Source organism: Ursus americanus, chromosome 19 (genome assembly GCF_024610735.1).
Source record: "Ursus americanus isolate L20-20 chromosome 19, mUrsAme1.1.p, whole genome shotgun sequence".
Lineage (NCBI taxonomy): Eukaryota > Metazoa > Chordata > Mammalia > Carnivora > Ursidae > Ursus > Ursus americanus.
In genome coordinates, this window is record NC_142145.1 from 51,044,915 (window position 1) to 51,065,468 (window position 20,554).

The following is a 20,554-nucleotide window of genomic DNA, read 5'->3' on the forward strand; positions in this document are numbered from 1 at the left end:
CCCTCCTTTAAAGTTAGTAAAATGTTTGTATTTTAATCTGGAGAGATGTTTCCTCCAATACACTTTATGGGACCATCCGTATAATATTATCTAACTCCCCAGATGTTTCTCCTCATTTTTCCTAGTAGATATTGCTGGCAGGCATTGGACTTGAAAGCCCTAGGAAGAGGGAATGCTCATCAAATGAGAACTATGTCTGCAAACCTCAGAAGGCTGGTTCTGCAGGAGTGTTTTCTATTTGCAGAGCATTGACCCTCAGAAAGAGCGAAAGCACCAGGATTTATGACTACAAAACCTGTAACTGTTGTATATCGCCTTCCTTAGTGTCGATAGGGAGAATGCATTTTCCTCCTTGTAACAGAAAACTATGACTGTTTGCTTCCCTTTATCTCTTTCCAAAGTGAAAAGATGAATTTTTCTACAGAAAAATCTCTTTATTGTGATCTCTATAGAAGCTCCCCATGACAATGATTTACGTATCAAGTAATCTGGAAGGAGGAAATTAGCGTCTACTTCTCCCAGACGGAAGACTCGAAGTGCGAAGAGGAAGAATGGCAATCTTCAAACGTACTAATGAAAACACTGGGTGCAATGAATAGCGAGTTGAATCGGCTACATGACAGAGCCTGACTTTTGATGTTTATCAGAGGGCTTTCCGGCTTTCAACCATTTTCTATAAATTCAGGCTTGTACTCATTTACATAGAAACATAATGAAGTAATCCATTGGCAGGCTAAACGGAGACCCAGGAATCAGGAATCATCTGTACTGGGGTTTCACATTCCTGTGATTGTCTGGTGATGCCTCCCTAAGCCAACAGTAAGCCCAGAGGGAAGCATGTGGACCAGGAAGCAGCACACTATTTCCTCTCTCTGCTTTAGGGGAGATAATGAGTGACTTACAGAGGAATTTAAGATCTCATCTGTAAACTCACAGTAAATGAGTTGGGACCCAAAGAGGGTTTTCAGGCACGGTCATCAGTTTCTGTTTGCAAAAGGAGCTGATCTGATCTTGGTTTAGCAGCTGAAAGTCAAACAGCCTATTGAGCAAACCTCAGGTACATTTCAGACCCTTTCATATCACTGGCATTTGAGAATGAACACATTCAGACGCTGTGATTTTTTAACATGCCATTTATTTAAACCAAATCAATTTGTATTTTCCAGCATCCAAGGCGTGGCTTTCAAAGATATTAAAAAAAATTTCATGTTTAGAGCAAACAATTTTGTTCAATGTCTATAAAAAACAAAATTACATTTTTGGAGGGAGTGGACCGTGTTACATGGGAAGTAGAAATTTGCTTCACTGAAATTCAAAGTTTTACATGCGAAAACAAACTCGTTTTGTTTTAGGATTGCCAAAATGTTTAAGAAGCCCTGGTGAAATATAAGAATTGGCAAAAGGCAAGAAGTATAATCGTGGTTCACACTACGTGAATTATCAGTGCATGAACTCAGGCAAGTAATGAGATCTTTGCAGTTTCACAGAGATTGAGCCACTTGATCGATCCTCTTTTGAAACAGTTTCAAAAGTACATCGTGTTATTTTGGAAACTGGCAAAGGTCTTGCTTTTGTACAAAAATCAGAAAAAGTGGTTTATCTGCTTAATTTCCATGTTTGTTGCATATCCATGGGTGGGTTTGCCCAAGAACTTGGCGGGGAAGAACTACTGTGGACACAAGTTTCAGAGTTTGGCCCTTTCAGAGATGTGTAAGCCCACTTCATAAAACATTCTAATTTACCTTTTTGGGTGTAAATCTGTATTTTTGTGTATAAAGTAAGGTTTATGAATATGACCAAGATGAAAACCAGAGGAAATGGACAGTGGCAAATAATTATCAATTTTAAATGTGGAAAGTAGGACAGAGACTCCACCGAAGAGGAAGCTCAACAGAGGCTTAGATTTTGGACTCAAATCTGTCACTTAATAATTGCGTCCCACTGGGCAACTCACTAAGCCTCAGTGAGGATAGTTTTTCATTACTTCAGGGATGCAATAAAAACCACAAAGCATTGTTCTGATCTTCCAAGGGTAGGAGCTGTGTAGGAAACAAAATGGATGAAATGTCTGAGAAGAGATCCAAGTGGGTAAGACATGCAGATTTTCACATGTTTGAGAGGCTAATAACTTCTTTCATGAAATATACAGCTCCCCAACCTGAAACGTTCATAGGCATGTGATCATCACAGTAAAAGGCCTTTTGGTTTTCAGTGTTTTAAACAGGTCTACCCATCTGCTCAACCGTGGCTAGCGTATGTGTTGTCACAATGAAAGTTAGAATGATATGTTTCTTAATGGCTTAATTATTCCCTCCAAAGACAATTATATTTTGGAAGAAGCAGGGCTTTGTAGTGAAAACACACAGACCTGAAAGCAGTGCATTATTATTTTATTAATTTCTTCTTTTTACATTATGGGAAACATTCATCTATTTACAATTTTTTTTTGTCCACACACAATCTAGGTAAAGAAGCCTATGAAATTCCACTTCATAAAGCCATAAAAATGTTCCCCACCCCTCCATCTGAAGGCTTTCAAATGAATCTTTTTTTCCAAACCAAAATAATTTTTAAAAATTACATCGGGAATTCAGATATGCTAGTGATTTACATTCCAGTTATTTAAAATATGCATCTAGACATGTTTTAAAAAAGAAATGGTAAATTCACAAGGATAAGGCTTAAATTAAAGTGGTAATGCACAGTAAAACATTAAGGAAACATCTATAAATAACAGAAATATATTACAAATAAATTAGTTCTATTTACCATTTCAAATATTAAAAATCTTTAATCCATTTCTTCATCTCTCTTTACAAAAAGGTTATGTGAATTGTATGGAAACATCTGCAAAAAATATAATAAATACTTAATTTCTTTGAACGTTTTTTGATGCGGGAGACAAACTTCTTTTGTAATTCCCCCCCTCCCCAAGAAAATGCCCAAACAGCTTTATACCAAAGTTAAACAAAATAAGTAATTTTTCAGGGTACATACATTTTCCATTATGAACTAAAAAACATTTCTACAAATACATCAAAAAGAACAATGTAACAAAGGTTATGCTCATGGATGTCAGCTTAAGGGGGCAAGTGGTTAACAAGCAGCTTTATGTGGGGTCATGTTTTAAGATCAATAATTAGCTTTTTATAAAGTGTTTGTACAATTTGTGTTTTTAAGGAAGGCAAAGGTCATGATGCCTGTAGGCATTCAGCTAAAAGATTTAAAATTCTTACCAAAAATAGCTTATGAATATACAAATACCATTCACATAGACAAGATAAATAGACTTTCTCTTGTCTCTCTTTAAAATATCCTGGGCTAAACCAGTTTCCAAAGAAAATACTGTAGGATGATCTTGAATCGTATTAGAAATCTATTTCTTAATCCCAATCTCATCTCTACCTCAGGGCATGGAGCTGTAGTTGGGAACATGGGTCTTCCAGTGGATGTCGCTTCCTTTACGTTAATCTATGAGTTCCAAGTCATTCTCGGGATTGAATGTGACTATAGGCTACCCAAGGCGGCAGTTGGCCTTACTTGATGCAAACTTTGTGTGACCTTCCATTGTTGCTACAAAGCAAAGAAAAGGTATATTCTTTTTAACACAAGCGAACACTTGAAGTTCGAAATCTCTGTAAGCGCCAATCGTGCAAAGCACTCAAGGTGCTTTGTTCACTCCAGTTAAAAGTTGGTTGGTTGGTTTTTAAATAAGTTAGTAGCCCTTTTCTTGTAAACCACAGCAGTAAACATTTGTGCCCTGTTTATAAAGATAGCTCAAAGCATCAATGGCTCTGAGAGGTAGCGAATTCCCTAGTGGTTTTAGAATATGTCCGTGAAAATAGTTGTTGCCAGAACCCATCACCTCTCTTAATTTCATAAATAAAATTAAATTAGCACCTGGCTACGAGAGTGTACTTTTTAAAAGAGCTCTGGTGCAAGCTTCTTTGATGTGTGTTTTTAGTCCGTCATTTTTTCGATGGTAATTTCTAATGCTTTGGGGTGGGAGCTGGACATAAAATGCCAGTGATACTTTAAGATCACCACATCCTAAATGTTTAAACTGCTACGAGTAAGGGCATTTAAAGAGAACTTCAGCTAGATGCACAGTGCACACTGCCTAAAAACGCAAATCCACATTCTCCGCCAAAAGCCTGGGTTTCTTTCAGTGCTCGTGGATCATGACTTTTCCCCCTTCCTCGTGGTTGCTGAACCTTTCAGGTCAAATTTCTTCTCTCACCACCTGCGACCTCAAGATGAGGGGCAGCTCTTTGGAATGAGGCTGCTATCCACTTGGGTAGAAGATTGATTTTTCTCGGTTGGACGTAGGACACAGTCCTTATGCTGGGGTGTGATAGGGCTCTGGGTAGTAGTGAGAGAAGACCAAAGGAGAAAACATGTCTGCGTTACAAACTACTGGGTCACAACAGATGGATGTGTAGCGTTCAAAGGGATGATGGGAAAATCCAGACTTCTCTCTGACAACACCCTAGCTGCCATTTACAGCACTTCTTAAGCAGATGTGTACTTATATATGGGTAATTAGGGAGGCCCCCCCCAGGATGGACACTAACAAATTAAGAGGACCAACACTTTCCCCTTTAAAGACCCCCACCACAACAACAATATAATACACATAGTACAATAAAAGTTGATAAAACATTTCAGGTCTAAATTTTCTTAATAATAGGACGAAAAAAAAAATCCCCCTTATGTATTATATCTGAAACTATCAGTGCTTCCTTGCCTTTCTTCATTTTATTGCCTTTCAGAATAGATTAATTTCCCTGAAAGATCGAATTTACAATCTTCTGCTGATTGAAACATTTGAAGCAGTGATTGATGGAATAACAGTGAGGCAGTTTGTGCAGCTGTGAGTGAAGCAGCTACCCCCAGCACCTGCAGATTTCGCTTCTCCCTTCCCCACTACGTATCCAGGTCCCCCACCCCCAGCCCAGCTTGGTCCCCTCTTGGATTGTCACTCATCGATTCCGGTGAGATGGCGTGATTTCTGAGGTTGGAAATAAAGTGCTCCCTCTGCTTTACAAAATAATAACCGTTTCGGGGAAATAAAGGGAATCGGAGCCCCAGTTTCTTTCACGTGGAAGACGGTTAAGTCCCAGAGGGTCACCCGGTGATACTGGATTTCTGAAATACCCTATGATTTTATATTGCTGAGCTCTAGGGACAGACTAGCTCGGGAGAACTGAGGACGGTGGGCGACCTACAGGGGCCATGTCTACACAGGTGGGTTCGGTTCTGCCAAGAAAAGAAAGGGCCGGCTCTCCGGATGAGGCAGGGTGACGCGTCAGTACGGGGCGGGGGGCGCAGCTCGGTGGAGAACGTGGGCAAACCGGGCCGGGCGGCGGGGGCTACTGGGGGACGGCTCCTGCAAGACCGACAACTACACCGCGACAGTGGAAGTCACTGAGCTCCGGGACAGAGCGGCTCGGAGGGCGGGCAGGGGGCGGGGGGACGACGGAGCGCGGAGGCGGCGCGGCGGGGCGCTCAGAGCCGGGTCTGCGCCTCGGGGATGTAGATCTCGATGCTCTCGGCGCTCTCGGTGGCCGAGTTCTGGCGGACGGACGCGGCGCGCTTGGCGGCCATCAGGCGCTTGCGGGCCTCCTGGCGCTGCGAGCTCTCCAGCGAGCGCTCCCGGATCAGCGGCGCGGGGCCCTTCGCCGGCTTCTTTGGCACTGGAGGAGGGGCCCTTCTCTCCTGATCAAAGCAGAAGGTTCAGGACATTACACAGCTTCTCAGGACAAGCTTGGGAAAAACTGGGATAGGTCAGCAGTTAGAACACGCACACTTTTTTTTTTTAAACCTAAGGGTGGTTAGTTCTGATCTGCACACTGTAAATATATATATATTTCTTTATTATTCTGGCTTGGGTATTCAAAAGTTGCAGGGGGAAAAAAAAAAGGAATACCGGTAAACTTAAGGCCAAGGGTAAGGCTGAATTGCAGAACTAGTCTCTCCAAGGGAAGGATGTGGGTATTTAAAATGCCCCCTGCTGAAAGGCTGCGGCTCCCAGCACATTTAGTGTGGTTCTCTCTGGAGGCTCCAGACTCTTCCGGGTGCCAGAGATGGGTTAGGTGGCAGCGGCAGCTCCGGGAACTCTGCGTCCCCTCTAAGGAGGCGAGGCAACGGGTGCAAGCTCGGCTCAGAGTTTAAAAACATCCCCGCCCTCTCCCGGGGCCCACCCAAACCTAAATGGCCAAAGAAGAGATGGTAAGACTGTGTTTCTTTAGCTTTCTTGATGCCAAAGTGAGTTATTATACCCGTTTGCACATCACACACAAACACACAGCGATATACTTTCCGGGGTCACCCTGGAGAAGGGACACTGAGAGTTCCTCTACTGGGGGGGGGGGGGGCAGGAGGGCTGGAATCAGTTCCAAGATAGCTTCTAAGACATCCCGCTGGGATGTCACTCCTTAGAGGCCTCGGGTGGCTGTGGTGACCCAGACAGCAATTCCAATCACAGGGACGGACACTGTGCTGTGAAAATTTAACACAGGACTGAAAGAAGATCCCCTCAGCATCAGCAAGCTATGAAACGGCTGGATATTTTTAAATGCCACTGCAAAAACAAAAGCCATTCAACACTTGGGTTGCAGGGGAAAAAGGCAGTGGGAAGGAAGCAAATGTAAACCACGAAGGAATTTTTAAGGTTGGTGAGCTTTCAGACTCCGAAGAGGTCCGCGTGAATCTGTTGTGTTCATTTTGAGTGAAATACCTTCAGTCCTCATGACACAACTGTGAGAGTTATCTTAAAATAGGGATTCTACGATTCCCCACGGGGCACTCTTTGTGCCTTAACTCTTCCACACTCATCGCTGCAAATCCCTCCTCGCGTGCCTGGGTGAAGCGCCTGGACAAATTTACTACGTTGGAGTTGCCCGCAGGCTGTTTAAAGTGGAGTCTGAATGAGGAACCCAGAGTGCAAACAATATTTGGCCAACTCTGATTGTGCTCCTTCGTTTCTTCCCCTCAAGTTCATGGGGTGCTGAAAAGCTCTGGTCATAGACAAAGTGTATAAAAATTTAGAAATCCAGTTCACTAATGACTCACTGTGTAAATGTCAACAGGGTACATACGTCAATTCTTAGCATCACAATTTTTGGATATTTTAAATCTTCATTGTTGGGTAACTTGGTGATATTTTGTAAAGCAAGAATATTGGAAACTTTTTAGTCACATCGTCCTTTACTTGTACTTTAAAAAAAAACAGTAATATTTGAAAAAAATCAATGAATGAGAAATGAGACGGATCAGCTCTAGAAACTAAATTACCAGTATGTATGTACATCTGTAGCATTTTCTTAAAATAAGAACAGTTGAAATGCTCATTTAGTAGACAGTTTTAAACACAGATTAAAGAAAACTAGATTGAGTGCGGATGTCTGGCTTCCCAAGTATGAGGCCACACGTATATCAATGGTACTTTCATGCTTAACACTAAAACCCCCAGGTTGATGGTGATAGCATTGGAGATGAGGGACAATGACAATAACCCTCCTGTCAATTATGCATCGGCCCTGCGGACTGGATTTCTCCTGGGAGTCTACTGACCCTATGAACCCGGACACTATGATGGAGAGCCGCAGAATGGACTGGATTGCCGTTAGCTCTCTGATAGGTAAGGAGATCTGAAAAGGGCCTCCAGCACTTCATGGGAATAGCCAAGCCTACTTTTTTACAAGTTCGGTCTCTGGAACTGTTTGACCTCAGGCCATAAGAAAGCAAAGGGTTAATAAAGTCAAGCAGGACAGGCCAGCCTAGGGAGGTGGATATTGGATACCTGTGTGAGCCTGGTGGAACCACCATAATCAGATGTGAAAATTGCAGTTTACTCATTAAAGTAAAAGAATTTGAGTCTTTATTTCTAGACTGTTGAATGAGGAACCCAGAGAGCAATAGTCCCCAAGGCAAATCAACCCACAGTAAAACTCTTAAAAAAAAAAAATCCCAACATTTATGATTACTGTGAAACTTTATGGTGTATATTTTTAAACTTGAACAACAGTGGTTTCTTTATTACTATATTTATGAAATGATTATCAAAGTCGGTTAGTTTTCAGGGCTTCCTATTTCTCTCGAAAACACATCCTAGGGGTGTAAGGAAGTTGAACTCTTGCTCTAATCATGCACTGAAGATGTCATTTATTTTAGTTTAAAAAGCAAAATGGAGGCATTTCCTTCCAGTGACTAAAATGGTTTAACTTAAAGTTTAATTAACAAAAAAGCCACATTCCCATTTTCCAATTCACAAAGACAGGTTTTTCTTTAGAAATATGCCTGAGACATATTACAGATAATATCCCAAATGGTTACTATGTAAACATTGTCATTACAATGAGATTAATATGATATCAGCTCCATTTCTCGTTGTAAACAGCAAGACTGAATGCCGAAGCCTATTTAGACTGTCCAGTGTTTGTGCAGGTTTTTAAATGAACCATACAAAATCTACATTGTTCTACCTTCTTGTCAAGAGGATCCATCTGTTTCCAATTATTGGCCTTTAACTGATGAAGTTCATCAAATTTCATACTAATATTTTCTATGGACAACTGCAGCATGTCCCAGAACCCCGCCAAGTCCTGGGAGGTGGGCCTCGGATGAGCATTGGGATTCTGTACAAGAGAAAGAAAAACATTCATGCTTTAGAGGCAGTCTGGGACAACAAGCACAGGACCCAAGGGGTATTTTCACATATTTCAAATAACATAAGGGAGATGAGTGCCTTTCAGCTTTCAAATAGGAGCTAAAAGTGAGGCTACAAATGGTAATCCTATCTATCTGCCTATCTATCTATATCTATCTATAAAGATTTATGAAGGAATAATTGACAAATAACAACTGTAAGATATTTAAAGTGTACGACGTGATGACTGGTTATATACACACATTGCGTAAGGACACATCCCATAGAATTAATAAGCACGTCCATCACATCACGTATTTATCTTTCTGTGCGTGCGAGAGTGTTTAAAGTTCTACTCTCAGCAAATTTCAGTTTTACAATAGTGTTATCAGCTATAGTCACCATGTTGCACATGAAATCCTCAGACCCTATTCATTTTATAACCGAATATCTGTACCTTTTACCAATCTCTCCCTTTTCCCCCACCCTCAAACCCCTGGCAACCACTTTTCTACTCTCTCTTTCTACGAGTTTGATGGTTTTTTAAAGATTCCATTTCAAATGGTAATTTTATACACTCATCTGTCTGAGTTAGTGATTCTCAAATGTCAAGGTTGTAAAACTCTTCTTTTGTAATACAACATCTATCAATGTGGTATGGGGAGAGGGTCCAAACTTTTCAAAAAACTATAACAAGATGCGTTTAAAGCATATTTAAATGAAGATACCGTCTCTGGGGAAAAAATACAATATATTATTATTAGAGTTGGAATCCTACTCCATGCCATCCAACTTATTCAGAGAACAGATAAGGAATCTAAAATAAGATTTGTTTTAACAATCGTGTTGAGTGAAACAATAGGGTAAACAAATGATGAGTAATAAAATAATTGGATTTTTAAAGTACTATGCATTTCACGATTACGATGTTACTGGCATAGGAAGTCATTTTATCATACAAGTACTTCGACAAAATCGTTTGGAAATGAATTAGTTTTAAATCAACCATAACATAAAATAGCAAATGTGAGAACACATATCTATACATTCACACAGATGTCTGTAATGACCCACTTTCTAGGTAATATTAAATGTTCTTCGGTGTCTAAGGATTGATTTTTTTTTTTTTTTTGCCCCTTCCATATACCCCTGAGAGGTACTACAAAGTATGAGCCACTAATTTATATGATGTAAAACAGACAAAACATAACTAAGAGATTGAAGGGGTCATGCTCATTGTTAATCGTGACCACCAACGGTAGCTAAAGGCATTCGCGATTAGCTGGGTGGGAGCCTCCAGATGTCAGAGGCCTCCATCTGGGTCAGTTTTGGTTACCTGTGGGTATTCAGGCCACTCTGATATACTACGAAACCTCATGCCATATAATAACCTGAGGGCATTTTGTACTTTAAAAACCAACTTTCAGAAAGTGCAAGGTCAGTGCTCATCAAAGTTAATAGGTTGGAAAGAACTTTATAGCCCTTGATTGACTAGCATTACTGGTCTGGTTTCAAAATGAATGCAAATAAAAATGTACTTATAAACTTACACTTCTCAAACTACCCATAGTTCTGGAATTCATTGGAAGACGTAATTTTTGAAGTTTGTAAGTATTTGGTTTAAACTCAAGTCTACTGACACATGAATTACACTAAAGAATTTCTATGGAGTATTTTCATTTAGTAAGTTAAAAAAAAGTTTCTCAACACCTAGGTTCAGAACAGACAGATAATGGCTTTAACAAAGTACATTGCAAATGGAGTTTTATGGTCTTTATCTCACCAGTAACTAAGAACTAAATTGTTCATATTTTGGAGTTTACTAAAGTGTTTTAGGTCACTGGCAAAATTGTTTCAGTCAGCAATGCATTAAGCGTTAGGTAGGCCGGCAGTTTATTTAATTCTGTATGATGGGCAATTTTTTCCCTCCTCACCAAGAATCTCTTTGGCCCTGCATCGTCAAGGGGACAGATGAGGAAGCAGAGAGAAAGAGAATCTGTGGGTCACGTGACATTCCAAGCACAAGGAGTTGCAGCTCTTGCCTTAGCCTGAACCAGACTTGTAGGTCAGAGGTGGTGGAGGGTGTGGAAGGTTGAAGGGAGCTGGGTTCTTTAGTTTAGTTTTGTTGGGAAAAGTAATGCTCATCCATTTATTCTATGCCTGACAGTCTAGTCCGGGATAATATGCAAGTATTTGTAAATGTTTTCCTCCTCAGCATAAGAACTCAAGGAAGGAGTCCGGTTGGGCCAATCTTGGCTGCACTTTTGTGCAGCTTTATAGAACTAAGCAATGCCACCACACGGCCACCATGCTTCTTGCTGCAGAGGTGAAGCTGACTGATCAGCCCATGTCCTTCTAGGAGGGTGAGGACTAGAACTCAAATCTTAGGAATCTTGGGGGTTGAGGGGAGGTCAAACAGAGAAAGAGGTCAAACAGACTGGGATTTGCATCTTGTCTCTGCCTCCTACCCTGTCACCCTGGCCAAATTATTTATTTATCTATTATTTTTTATTCCTGGCCAAGTTATTTAGCTTTTCCACCTCCATTTTCCTCAACTGTAAAGCTGTCATCAAAATAATGTCGCTATCTGACCCATAGGGTCGCTCTGAGGATTTAACCAGTTCATGTAACTAAAAGCCCTCAGCATGGCACCCGGCACCTGGTGTGCTCTCCATCTTCCCTTCCGGGGCGGGACTTGAAGCAGCCATCAGTGGCCCTTTGCCGGAAGTGCAGTTCCACTTCCTACCTCTAAGCGCTGCCTACATTTCCAACTAAGTTCCTCTACTGGCTAAGGCAAGCGAGCCCGTCAGGGACTGGGAAACGTCAAAAGCCGGCTTTATCAAAGTTAACCTTTCCTAGAAATCTGCAAAGTTTTCAAAACGTCTTGTTTGCGATTTCATCTTCAAAATCTGCAGTGTTTGCGTTCTACCTCATAATATACCTGCTTATTCTATAATTCTGTTAAAAAGTGTGCTGTGTTTGCCCTAGAGTGTGTACATATTGGCTTCCCTCCATCCTTTAGCCAATTTGAGAAATAGAGCTTTATCTGAACTTTTATACATTTAAGGACCAAAGAATCATGTTAACTAAGATCCATACAGATTAGCAAGTTTACAAATTAGCAGGAATTCTGTTCGTGGCACATAGTGAAGCCCAATAAAATATTTGTTGAATTCACTTACCAACACATTTACTAATCTATATTATCTCTATGCAGAATAGAATTTCTGAGAAGGTGGAAGAAGGGCCAGGTAAATTTGCTGAGGGAGGGGAAAACAAACTACAGGTGTAGGAGGTGGGTATGAGGAGGAGGGAAAGGATCACCCCAAAGGGAGGTTTCAGAAAGAGAAGACTGGTGAAGAAGGACAGAGAACACCAATTTTTGCATGCTTTCAATTTTCTCTTGATTGAACCCTGTCTCGATAAATCCCATTCAGTCTATATTTGTCCTTGTTAACAAGAAGATGTGGTTAAAGTTCTAAAATCATAGTCGACTAGATTGCAAATAATCATGTTTTTACTTTCCACAAGATAAACATGTTGCTTTTCATGTTCTTTATTTTAAGCAAGCTTGACCAACAGTTGCCCAATAAAAGCTATTCTTGTAGAAGGACACTTGCAGACACAGTAGGCGTTTTTTGTTTTTGTTTTTGTTTTTTTAAGGCGTATGTATGTGAGGAAGCTCTTGCCCTTGTATTTTGCAGCCGATTTAAAAAATGTTGTTGATGTTAGTGGTGTTTTTGTCCTTCGTTTTGCTTTATTTGGTTTTGGTATGTCCGAGAAGGATGAATGATTCATCTGTCTCAAGGAGATCAAATCTACACTTTGGCCTGCCGTCCACCTCTGGCCTTGAATGAAAACCGAGAGCCCTGATGATGAAATAGGCACCAACGGCTATTTCAGAAGGACAATCATTATCCAGAATGGTTCTCTGTAATACTATTTTTGAAATATCAGGCTGTTCCATATTTCGGTAAGAATAATGAAATCGGGGCTGCCATGTGAAAGCCAGGAAAACGGAAAAATTTCCGTTACGAAAAAACAAAACAAAACAGGAAATGGAGTTTCAACTTGATTGGATTTTTCTCCCAAGATTATTTAGGTATAAAATAAATATTTCCAATTTTAAGAAAAGCAGGAAATAAGATTCATCAGAAAATTCTATTCCAGGTAAGAGAGTCCAATGGGCCTTCATTTGGTTCAAAATCAGTTTCACTTTAGTTGCGCCAGTCTTGACAACACGTTCTCCTCCTGACTAGGAAGTGGTAGTGATGGGGAATGTTACCTACCAGGTTTTCTTCACACAGTTCTCTGAACTGGTAGAATTTCTGGGCCATGAGAAGTTGGGCACTGCCAACTGCGGTTCGGATTTTCCCTAGAACTGAAAAGAGCAAACATACAAGAAGTTTACACGTTATGCCTCACGGTTGAGATTTAGTCTGGTAAAGCAAAGAGGAAGTTATGCTGCAATATTTAGGGAAAACAGCACACATACAGCACGTGAACACACACACACACACACACACACACACACACACACACACACACACACCTGCCCAGCTGCCTTGTTACTCTGCTAGTCTATGGAACAGAAAGCTCCTAGGGTAAAGTGAAGTATAAAATCAACTTGGAAAAAAACCACAGCTCATCCCCCATATTTCTTAGGAATAGCGGAGTTTTCCATCACAGCACTAGAGGTTACAAGAGGCAAATAGGGTCCCCCCCTCTTTTACGGCAGGGATGAATTTCAGGTGTTTATCAGTAGAGTTATGGATTTATTTGTGTCAGCCATCATGGTCTGCTAGCTCGCTTTTCTAACCCAAATCCAAACGCCAGAAAAGCAATCCTGACTTGGGGTGGGGGGGATCTCTTGGCACTCACCATATCCTATCCATAGCCTTCAGTATTTTTCCGGAGCCCAGCCACCGGGACCGTCAGGAAAGCGCCACGGTCAGTTGAAAGATTTTCTAAGGAATGAACATTTTCAGCCTGTTGCCTAGGGAACGCCAGCACCGTTCCAGCTTTTCCACTCCACAGACCAACTTTATTGTTAATATACGTTTAATTCCCTATGCACTGTGCTGAAAATCTCCGTTGCAAGCTACTTCTTGTCTTCCGTGCAGACTAAGGCGAGAACCTTTCAACTGACGGGCGTGCTGAGACGGGCGCAACGGCTGCGCACAGAGCTGTCCCGAGGTCTGCATTGTCCCAAGGCCCTGCCTCCGCCCGCTGGGGAGCGGGGCGCAGCTGCGCGGCTGGAGCGCGGCCACCGGGCAGTTCTCAACACGCCCTCCCTGTCGGGAAGGAAGGGGAGAAGGCGCCTGCTCGCCCCTTCCGCCGGCCCCGCACAGAACACCAGACACGGAGGCTCCCCCGCAGGGCACTTGCCCCGCGTGGAAATCCGCGCGGGGACGTGTCCTAAAGGATCGAAGCGCTGTTCGTGCCCTTGTTGTTCGGCTGTGAACTGACAGAGCCTGAGACCCAGGGCGGAATGAGGTCTCCCTTTCTCGACCTCAGTCCCCACAGAGTCTGAGAAGGAAACAAAAGAAAAGGAAACTTCATCTTGGAGCAGGGTTTTCTAGTAATTTTCTGCTCTGTTTAAAACTGCCAGGCTAAAAAAATCCCCCCCAAACAAAACAAAAACAAAACCAAAAAAAAAAAAAACCCCAAAAAACAAAACATAAAATACTGCCAGGCTAGATAATGGTTTAGGATGCACATTATACCTCGGCATGACTCAAACATTTCGGCACCCCCCACGTGGAAGTCGGGGCGTTCATGCGCTCTCTGGCACCTGTCAAAGCGAACAGCCCCCCCCCCCCCCCGCAGGAATTGCCTCCTCAGTGATAGCTAGGGGTTGCCCTGACCACCATAGGACAGCAATTCCTCAGGCCTAAGGGTTTACTTTCTTCCAGGCTGCTTTTAACATCTTTGGATGGTTATCTTTTAACCGCCTTAACCGGTGATCTGTGGTGTGAGGCCCTTCTCCCTTTCTCACACCCCTGAAGCAGAAGGAAAAGCGCATGTGGAGACACAGGGCATCATCGTAGCTCAAGGTTCAGGGCCTGAGCTGGCTGAGGGTTCCGGCTACGACGCTTCCCGGCCCCTGCCCTGGACAGGTCACGTAATCTCTGTTCTCTCATCTGTAAAGTGGGGCTAATGGTACCCATTGTAGGGTTGTTGTGAAGGTTGAAAGCAGTAATACATGAGAAATGCTTAGGGCACTGTCTGATATACAGCGAATGACCAATAAATGTTTGCTATTACCTAGGGCCCGGGCACTATTCTGCCTCTCTGGGTGTCCCACCTGTGGGCCCCACACTTGCTCAGCCAAGAAGAGAAGAGAAAAAAACCAAAGTCTGGATTATTCAAAGGTAACCAGACATCGTCAGTTGCCTGGGACAGGTATGTGGTTCGGATGACCCGTCCCAGATCTGAGACAGTTCTGAGAAAGCATTTCCTAAGTGATCGTGTGGCTTTAGGAACTCTAAGGTCCCCGGAAACATCTCTGAGTTATGTTGGTGAGACCAGCAAATCTCAGAGTGAATCCTGGGAGCTTAGAACTAGGACTGAGGGGTCTCCAATTTGCTGGCTGCGAAATTTGCATAACTCCTGGGAACTCACAGAAACTCAAGCTATTCTGATATTCCTCAAACCTTTGAGCTAATGGTTCTCGATTACACCAATACCTGAGCTGTATGACAGACTACCGTAGTAAGAGTAGCTGAGTGAGACAGTGGTGCTCGAATGAGAAGAAAGCACCGCTCCAGCACCCAGCCATGTAGGTGGGGGTTAACGGGACGGATGTCTTCTGGACCGTAAAACAAGGGATAACTGTCTTCATTCAGCATGGTCTGGTGAGAGCTATAGATTTAGAGCAAAAATAACTGGGGTGGAGTTGTGGCCCCTCTGTTTTCCAGGTTTTTGCCTCACATTCCTTGAGTGGAAATTCCCTACTGGCTCTGGGGTTGTGTGCATTTCCAGTGTCTGAGTGATAATCTTTCCTGGGCCCAGGGAAGGGAGATGCTGATGTGGGCCTTCAGTGAAACAGGAGGGCTAGGGGCAAGCAGACAAGAGTTCCCACTTCTTTGCCCTCCACACTTTTGTTTCTAGAGAACTAAAAACTCACTTTAGTTTTTTTTTAAAGATTTATTTATTTATTTGAGAGAGAGAGAGAGACAGAGAGAGACTGTGTGTGGGGGGAGGGGCAGAGAGAGAAGAGGGAGAGAATCTCAAGCAGACTCCCCACTGAGTGCGGACCCCAACGTTGGACTCGAGTTATGGTCTCAGGGTCGTGAGATCAAGAGTCGGATGCTTAATCAACTGAGCCACCCAGTCACCCCCTAAAAACTCCCTTTAATTTTTAAGAAAAAAGCTCTAATGGGGGCGCCTGGGTGGGTCAGTTGGTTAAGGGTCTGCTTTCAGCCCAGGTCATGATCTCAGTCAGGGTCCTGGGATTGAGCCCCACGTTGGGCTCCCTGCTCGGTGAGGAGTCTGCTTTTCCCTCTCCCTCTCTACTCCACTTGTGCTCTCTCTTGCTCTCCCTCTCTCAAATAAGAAAATGAAGTCTTAAAAGAAAAGAAAAGAAAAGAAAAGAAAAGAAAAGAAAAAGGGTCTAACGGAGTTGGTTCTCTTTTTCCGTTAGACATACGCTTGGTGTGTGAGATCACTCTCTTCTCCTGAAGGTAAATTTCGTACTTGTTATGTAGGCCATGAGGAAGAGAAAAGCTAGAGAGGATGTGCTCCTGGATTACATTTAGCTGCTTTCCTTCACATTCTGGTCCATGTATATTTTCCAGATTGTTCAACTCAAATATAGTCAGCAGTTTGTACCATCCATCTCCCCTCATTCACTGCATCTTCTGGAATGATGTCTCTCTGCTGTATTTCCTCAGGCATGCCATTTAACCAACTTAATACCATCTATTCGTGTAATATTTAATCATATTATAAGCGTCGTTCTGCTGCACCACTCATTTTATGTAGGTAAAGCTGGTCTCCCTAGGTATCTTATAAAACCCCTGATAGTTCATTTTTAAGATTCCTTTCTCCCTATCCTTTCCTCCCCAGCTGTTAGTCTGTTCCTCAGTGGCAGTACAAAATAACAACCCAAAACACCAGTGAGCTAAATTCCTCCCATTTCAGAGGTAGGCACTGCCATACTAACTCCCCCACTTATAATTCTAGAAACTTCTCGTCCTGCAGTAGATAGTTATGGGGGATTATAATAGAGAGCACAGGCCTGGGTTAGTTCACCACATAAAGCCAAGATCTTTTGGAAAGTCATCACTGTTTGGTTTTTGCGAAGATCTGTCTATTCATATTATTGCCTTGTATTTCATGTGCACATCTAATCAGATCCCGTCAGAACCCTGCGAGGCAGGGTAGATATCATCATTCCATTTGAGAAAATCTGGGCTCTAACTAAAAAGTGCCTTTGCTGGGGCCCTAGAGCGCCTGGGGCCCCGTCTTCTCCCTCTCCGTCCAGCAGTGCTCTTTTCTCTCAACACGTATTGAAAACTGGGTCTGAACCTACTTACATGAAGCCATCTGAGGGTGATTTCTTTCCTCGATCAACATTTTTTAGCCAGTGCCACTGGACAGAAGGGAGGCAGCTGCAGCAAGCTGATATAAGAATGGGGGAAGTTCAACAAACCCCCTCCCTGTCCCACATTCAGATGGGAGAGCAAAGCATATGTACAAGAAGTAATTGTTGAAACAGAAATTTCAGGAGTGAAAAGAACGTAGGAACCAGGGATCCCTTCAAAGAGATGCTAGTGGGTGTAAGGTTTAAGTCTGGGTTTTGCTTTTGAAGATTATACATCATAATAGAAGCAGAGAAAGACTATTTTGGGGTGTGAGATGGGTCTCTTAGGGAAACTCTGATTTTAAATCTGGTCACATGCAGATAAAACCCCAGACACTGAGAGAAGAACACTCCTCCTCCCTCCCACTGACCCCCGTGGGTGATGACTTATATTTGGGAAACAAGCAGGTGGTATAAAAGGCACAGGGGTGAAGGGAATGGCCATTTCTTTTAATCCTGCAAGTGGGTCCACGGCAAAGCTGCAAGTAGGCTGTGATAGCAGCAAAAAACACAGATTGTTCCCTTTGGGGCTAGACCTGACTTTCTGCTGCATCCAAATCAGTATCTCATATCCGCAAGCATAGCTCTCGCTCCCTTTCTCCGCCATCCTGGGGGGTGCAGTTGACTGCTTCTCACCATGTCTTCCCTGCTCACAAGACTCAGAATCAGGCACTTCCTGGCCAAGAAGTGTCCCCCCCGCGGATTTTGATGAAAACTGGTCATAAAATCAGGTACAACTCCAACAGCAGATGCTGGAGAAGAATCCAGCTGGGTCTATCAGGACTCACACGTGAGACAGCACGTGGATTTAAGCTGCTCCAAGGTCACCAGCATCACCACTATCTGGACAGCTGGATGTATGTTAAGGGGGAAATTATTTTGCTCTTTGTTTCTATGTTTCTGCCTTGGTAGGTTGTCTCAAGAATAAACACGAGAGAACTTTTGTTTGAAAAAAGAAGTCCTTAAGTGTAATTAACATATCCATCCTTTAATATTCCTAGAAGAATCAAGTCCCTGGAACTGAAAAGGCAGAAGCAGTGGATTTTCTGACTGTTTCTGATTCTTTTTTTTTTTTTAATATTTTATTTATTTATTCAACAGATAGAGACAGCCAGCGAGAGAGGGAACACAAGCAGGGGGAGCGGGAGAGGAAGAAGCAGGCTCATAGCTGAAGAGCCTGATGTGGGGCTCGATCCCATAACGCCGGGATCACGCCCTGAGCCAAAGGCAGATGCTTAACCGCTGTGCCACCCAGGCGCCCCTGACTGCTTCTGATTCTTTTCTACTAGGCCCAACTCCACAATCATCAGACCCCCCACATTAGGTGTCTGAACAGAGAAGAATAGACATATTTCTTATGCCCTCAACGGCATGTCCCCAAAACCGGGATGCTAAAGACCAGGACAAGGTGTGCGGCTGGCTGTCCTACCCGTGGTGAGCCTTCCCCCTTCATGTCCCGCGGATGTGCTGGGCGGGACGCTCCCCGAGTCCTGCCACCTGCGCTATAATTCACCTAGTGTACTCCTTTTCCAGTCCAACTTTCCCTCTCGGAGTAGTCTACTGGAAAGAGCATAGGTGTGCAAGTCAGGAATGCCACTTACCAGGGGCTGATCTTGGGGAGTTTATGGTACTCTCAGACCGTGTTTCATTTATCTGTCAAATAATCATAATACTATCTTCATAGGATTGCTGATTATTTAATGAAATAATATACAAAAATTGTTAGAATGTAGCAGCAGTTGTAACTCCTCTATTCTATTGACATTCTTTAGTGCTTGGGCATTTAGCTGGGAAATTAAAAGGTAGCTTCGGCCAAAACAGGGAGTTACTTCTCCGGCTGATCTTCATACTCCGGCCCCTCTCTCCAGTAGTGTGGACTGATTGAATGTCCTCTTTTTTTTGGTGGCTTTCACTCAGGCAGGCTTAGGCAAGTGTCAATAATTTCTTTGGTCTGTGTGTCTAAGACGTCCACCACAATTATTCAGGGGCCCAGATTTCCTGGCATAGTTCCCCCACCTATCAGAGCTACGACGGTGGCCAGCTGGTTGCTGGGCGATGGAGATACACAGAGGAGACAGAACTCTAACCAGTGCTCACCGCTTATACTACCCAGCCGGGGCCTTGTGCAACAAGGAAGCTCACTGCAAAATGAAGGGCCAGAACCCTCCTCATGAGAAGCAGCTATCCTGCAAAACAAGGTCCATGTTCAGGTGCAGAGCATGCTGGGTAAATCCTGGTAGCCTGGAGAGCTAGATGCCCACCTTGTGTTCCAGTGTTTAGTCGTGTGGTTCAGTGCCACTCTGAACCCATAATCTTCAAACGCAGCTGATTTTTCATTGCTCTTCATTAGTCCTTTGAGGTGATCTTTGTTACCGCCCTCTCTGACCCTCCCTCTCTGACTCTTACTCACTTGCAACTCAACCCTGCTTCCTCATCTTCAGCAATAACCTTGCCTCCTATGAGATGAAGAAAGCAGAATCAGGCAGGAATATTCTCAATGTTCTGCCTCTCCTACTACTTCTCTAGCCCCCTAAACCTCTAAAGAGTGTGGAGGTTCTCCATGGTGGGCAAGCAGCAGACTCTTCTGGTTACTTGGACAACAGCAGAGATGCCGGGTGCCAGGAGAGAATTACTTACATGCATTCCTAATGTCACCTCTCCACGACTGCTAACTGCCCCCACACTAAAGACTTTTCTACATTCACTCTTCCCATCTACCTGTGTCCTTGGCCTGATTCCCTTCTAGCTGTTCTGAGAATGTGCTCCATAAGTCTGTCCCTGTCTCTGCAATCTCCGCCTCTTTATACCATAACACTACCGGGGATGCCTGTAGCTTCCGCCCATCTCTCCCATTCTGAGGGAGGGTGGGAATCCTCCCCCATCTCATGGTCCCCTCCAGCTAATACAAAATTCTTCTTCTTCCTTGTCCTGGGCTGCATTACGTCCTTCCAAAGTTCAAATGTTGAAGTCCTAACCCCCTATACTTTAGAATATGACTGTATTTGGAGATATGGCCTTAGATTCGGTAATTAGATTAAAAGAGGTCATTGGGGGGTCCTAATGCAATGTAACTGGTGTCCTTATAAGAAGAGATCAGAACACAGACCCAGGGGTGCTCAGTCGTTAAGTGTCTACCTTTGGCTCAGGGCCTGATCCCAGGGTCCTGGGATGGAGCCCCGCATCGGGCTCCCTGCTCCGCTGGGAGCCTGCTTCTTCCTCTCCCACTCCCCCTGCTTGTGTTCCCTCTCTTGCTGGCTGTCTTGCTGTCAAATAAACAAATAAACTCTTAAAAAAAAAAAAAAAGAAAAGAACACAGA

The 20,554-nt window shown here is 43.4% G+C and overlaps 1 protein-coding gene across 1 annotated transcript in view; it reads right to left on the bottom strand.

The window, feature by feature from the left end:
• Positions 1–2,369: 2,369 nt before the first annotated feature.
• Positions 2,370–20,554, bottom strand: part of DLGAP1 (DLG associated protein 1) — a 793,827-nt gene continuing 775,642 nt past the window's right edge. Inside the window, exons 12-14 of the mRNA XM_045781889.2 lie at positions 12,940–13,031; positions 8,487–8,639; positions 2,370–5,718 (exon numbers count right to left, since the gene is read on the bottom strand). Of these exons, the coding sequence (XP_045637845.1) occupies positions 5,509–5,718; positions 8,487–8,639; positions 12,940–13,031 (455 nt within the window). The 3' untranslated portion in view covers positions 2,370–5,508. The remainder of the gene's footprint in view (positions 5,719–8,486; positions 8,640–12,939; positions 13,032–20,554) is intronic.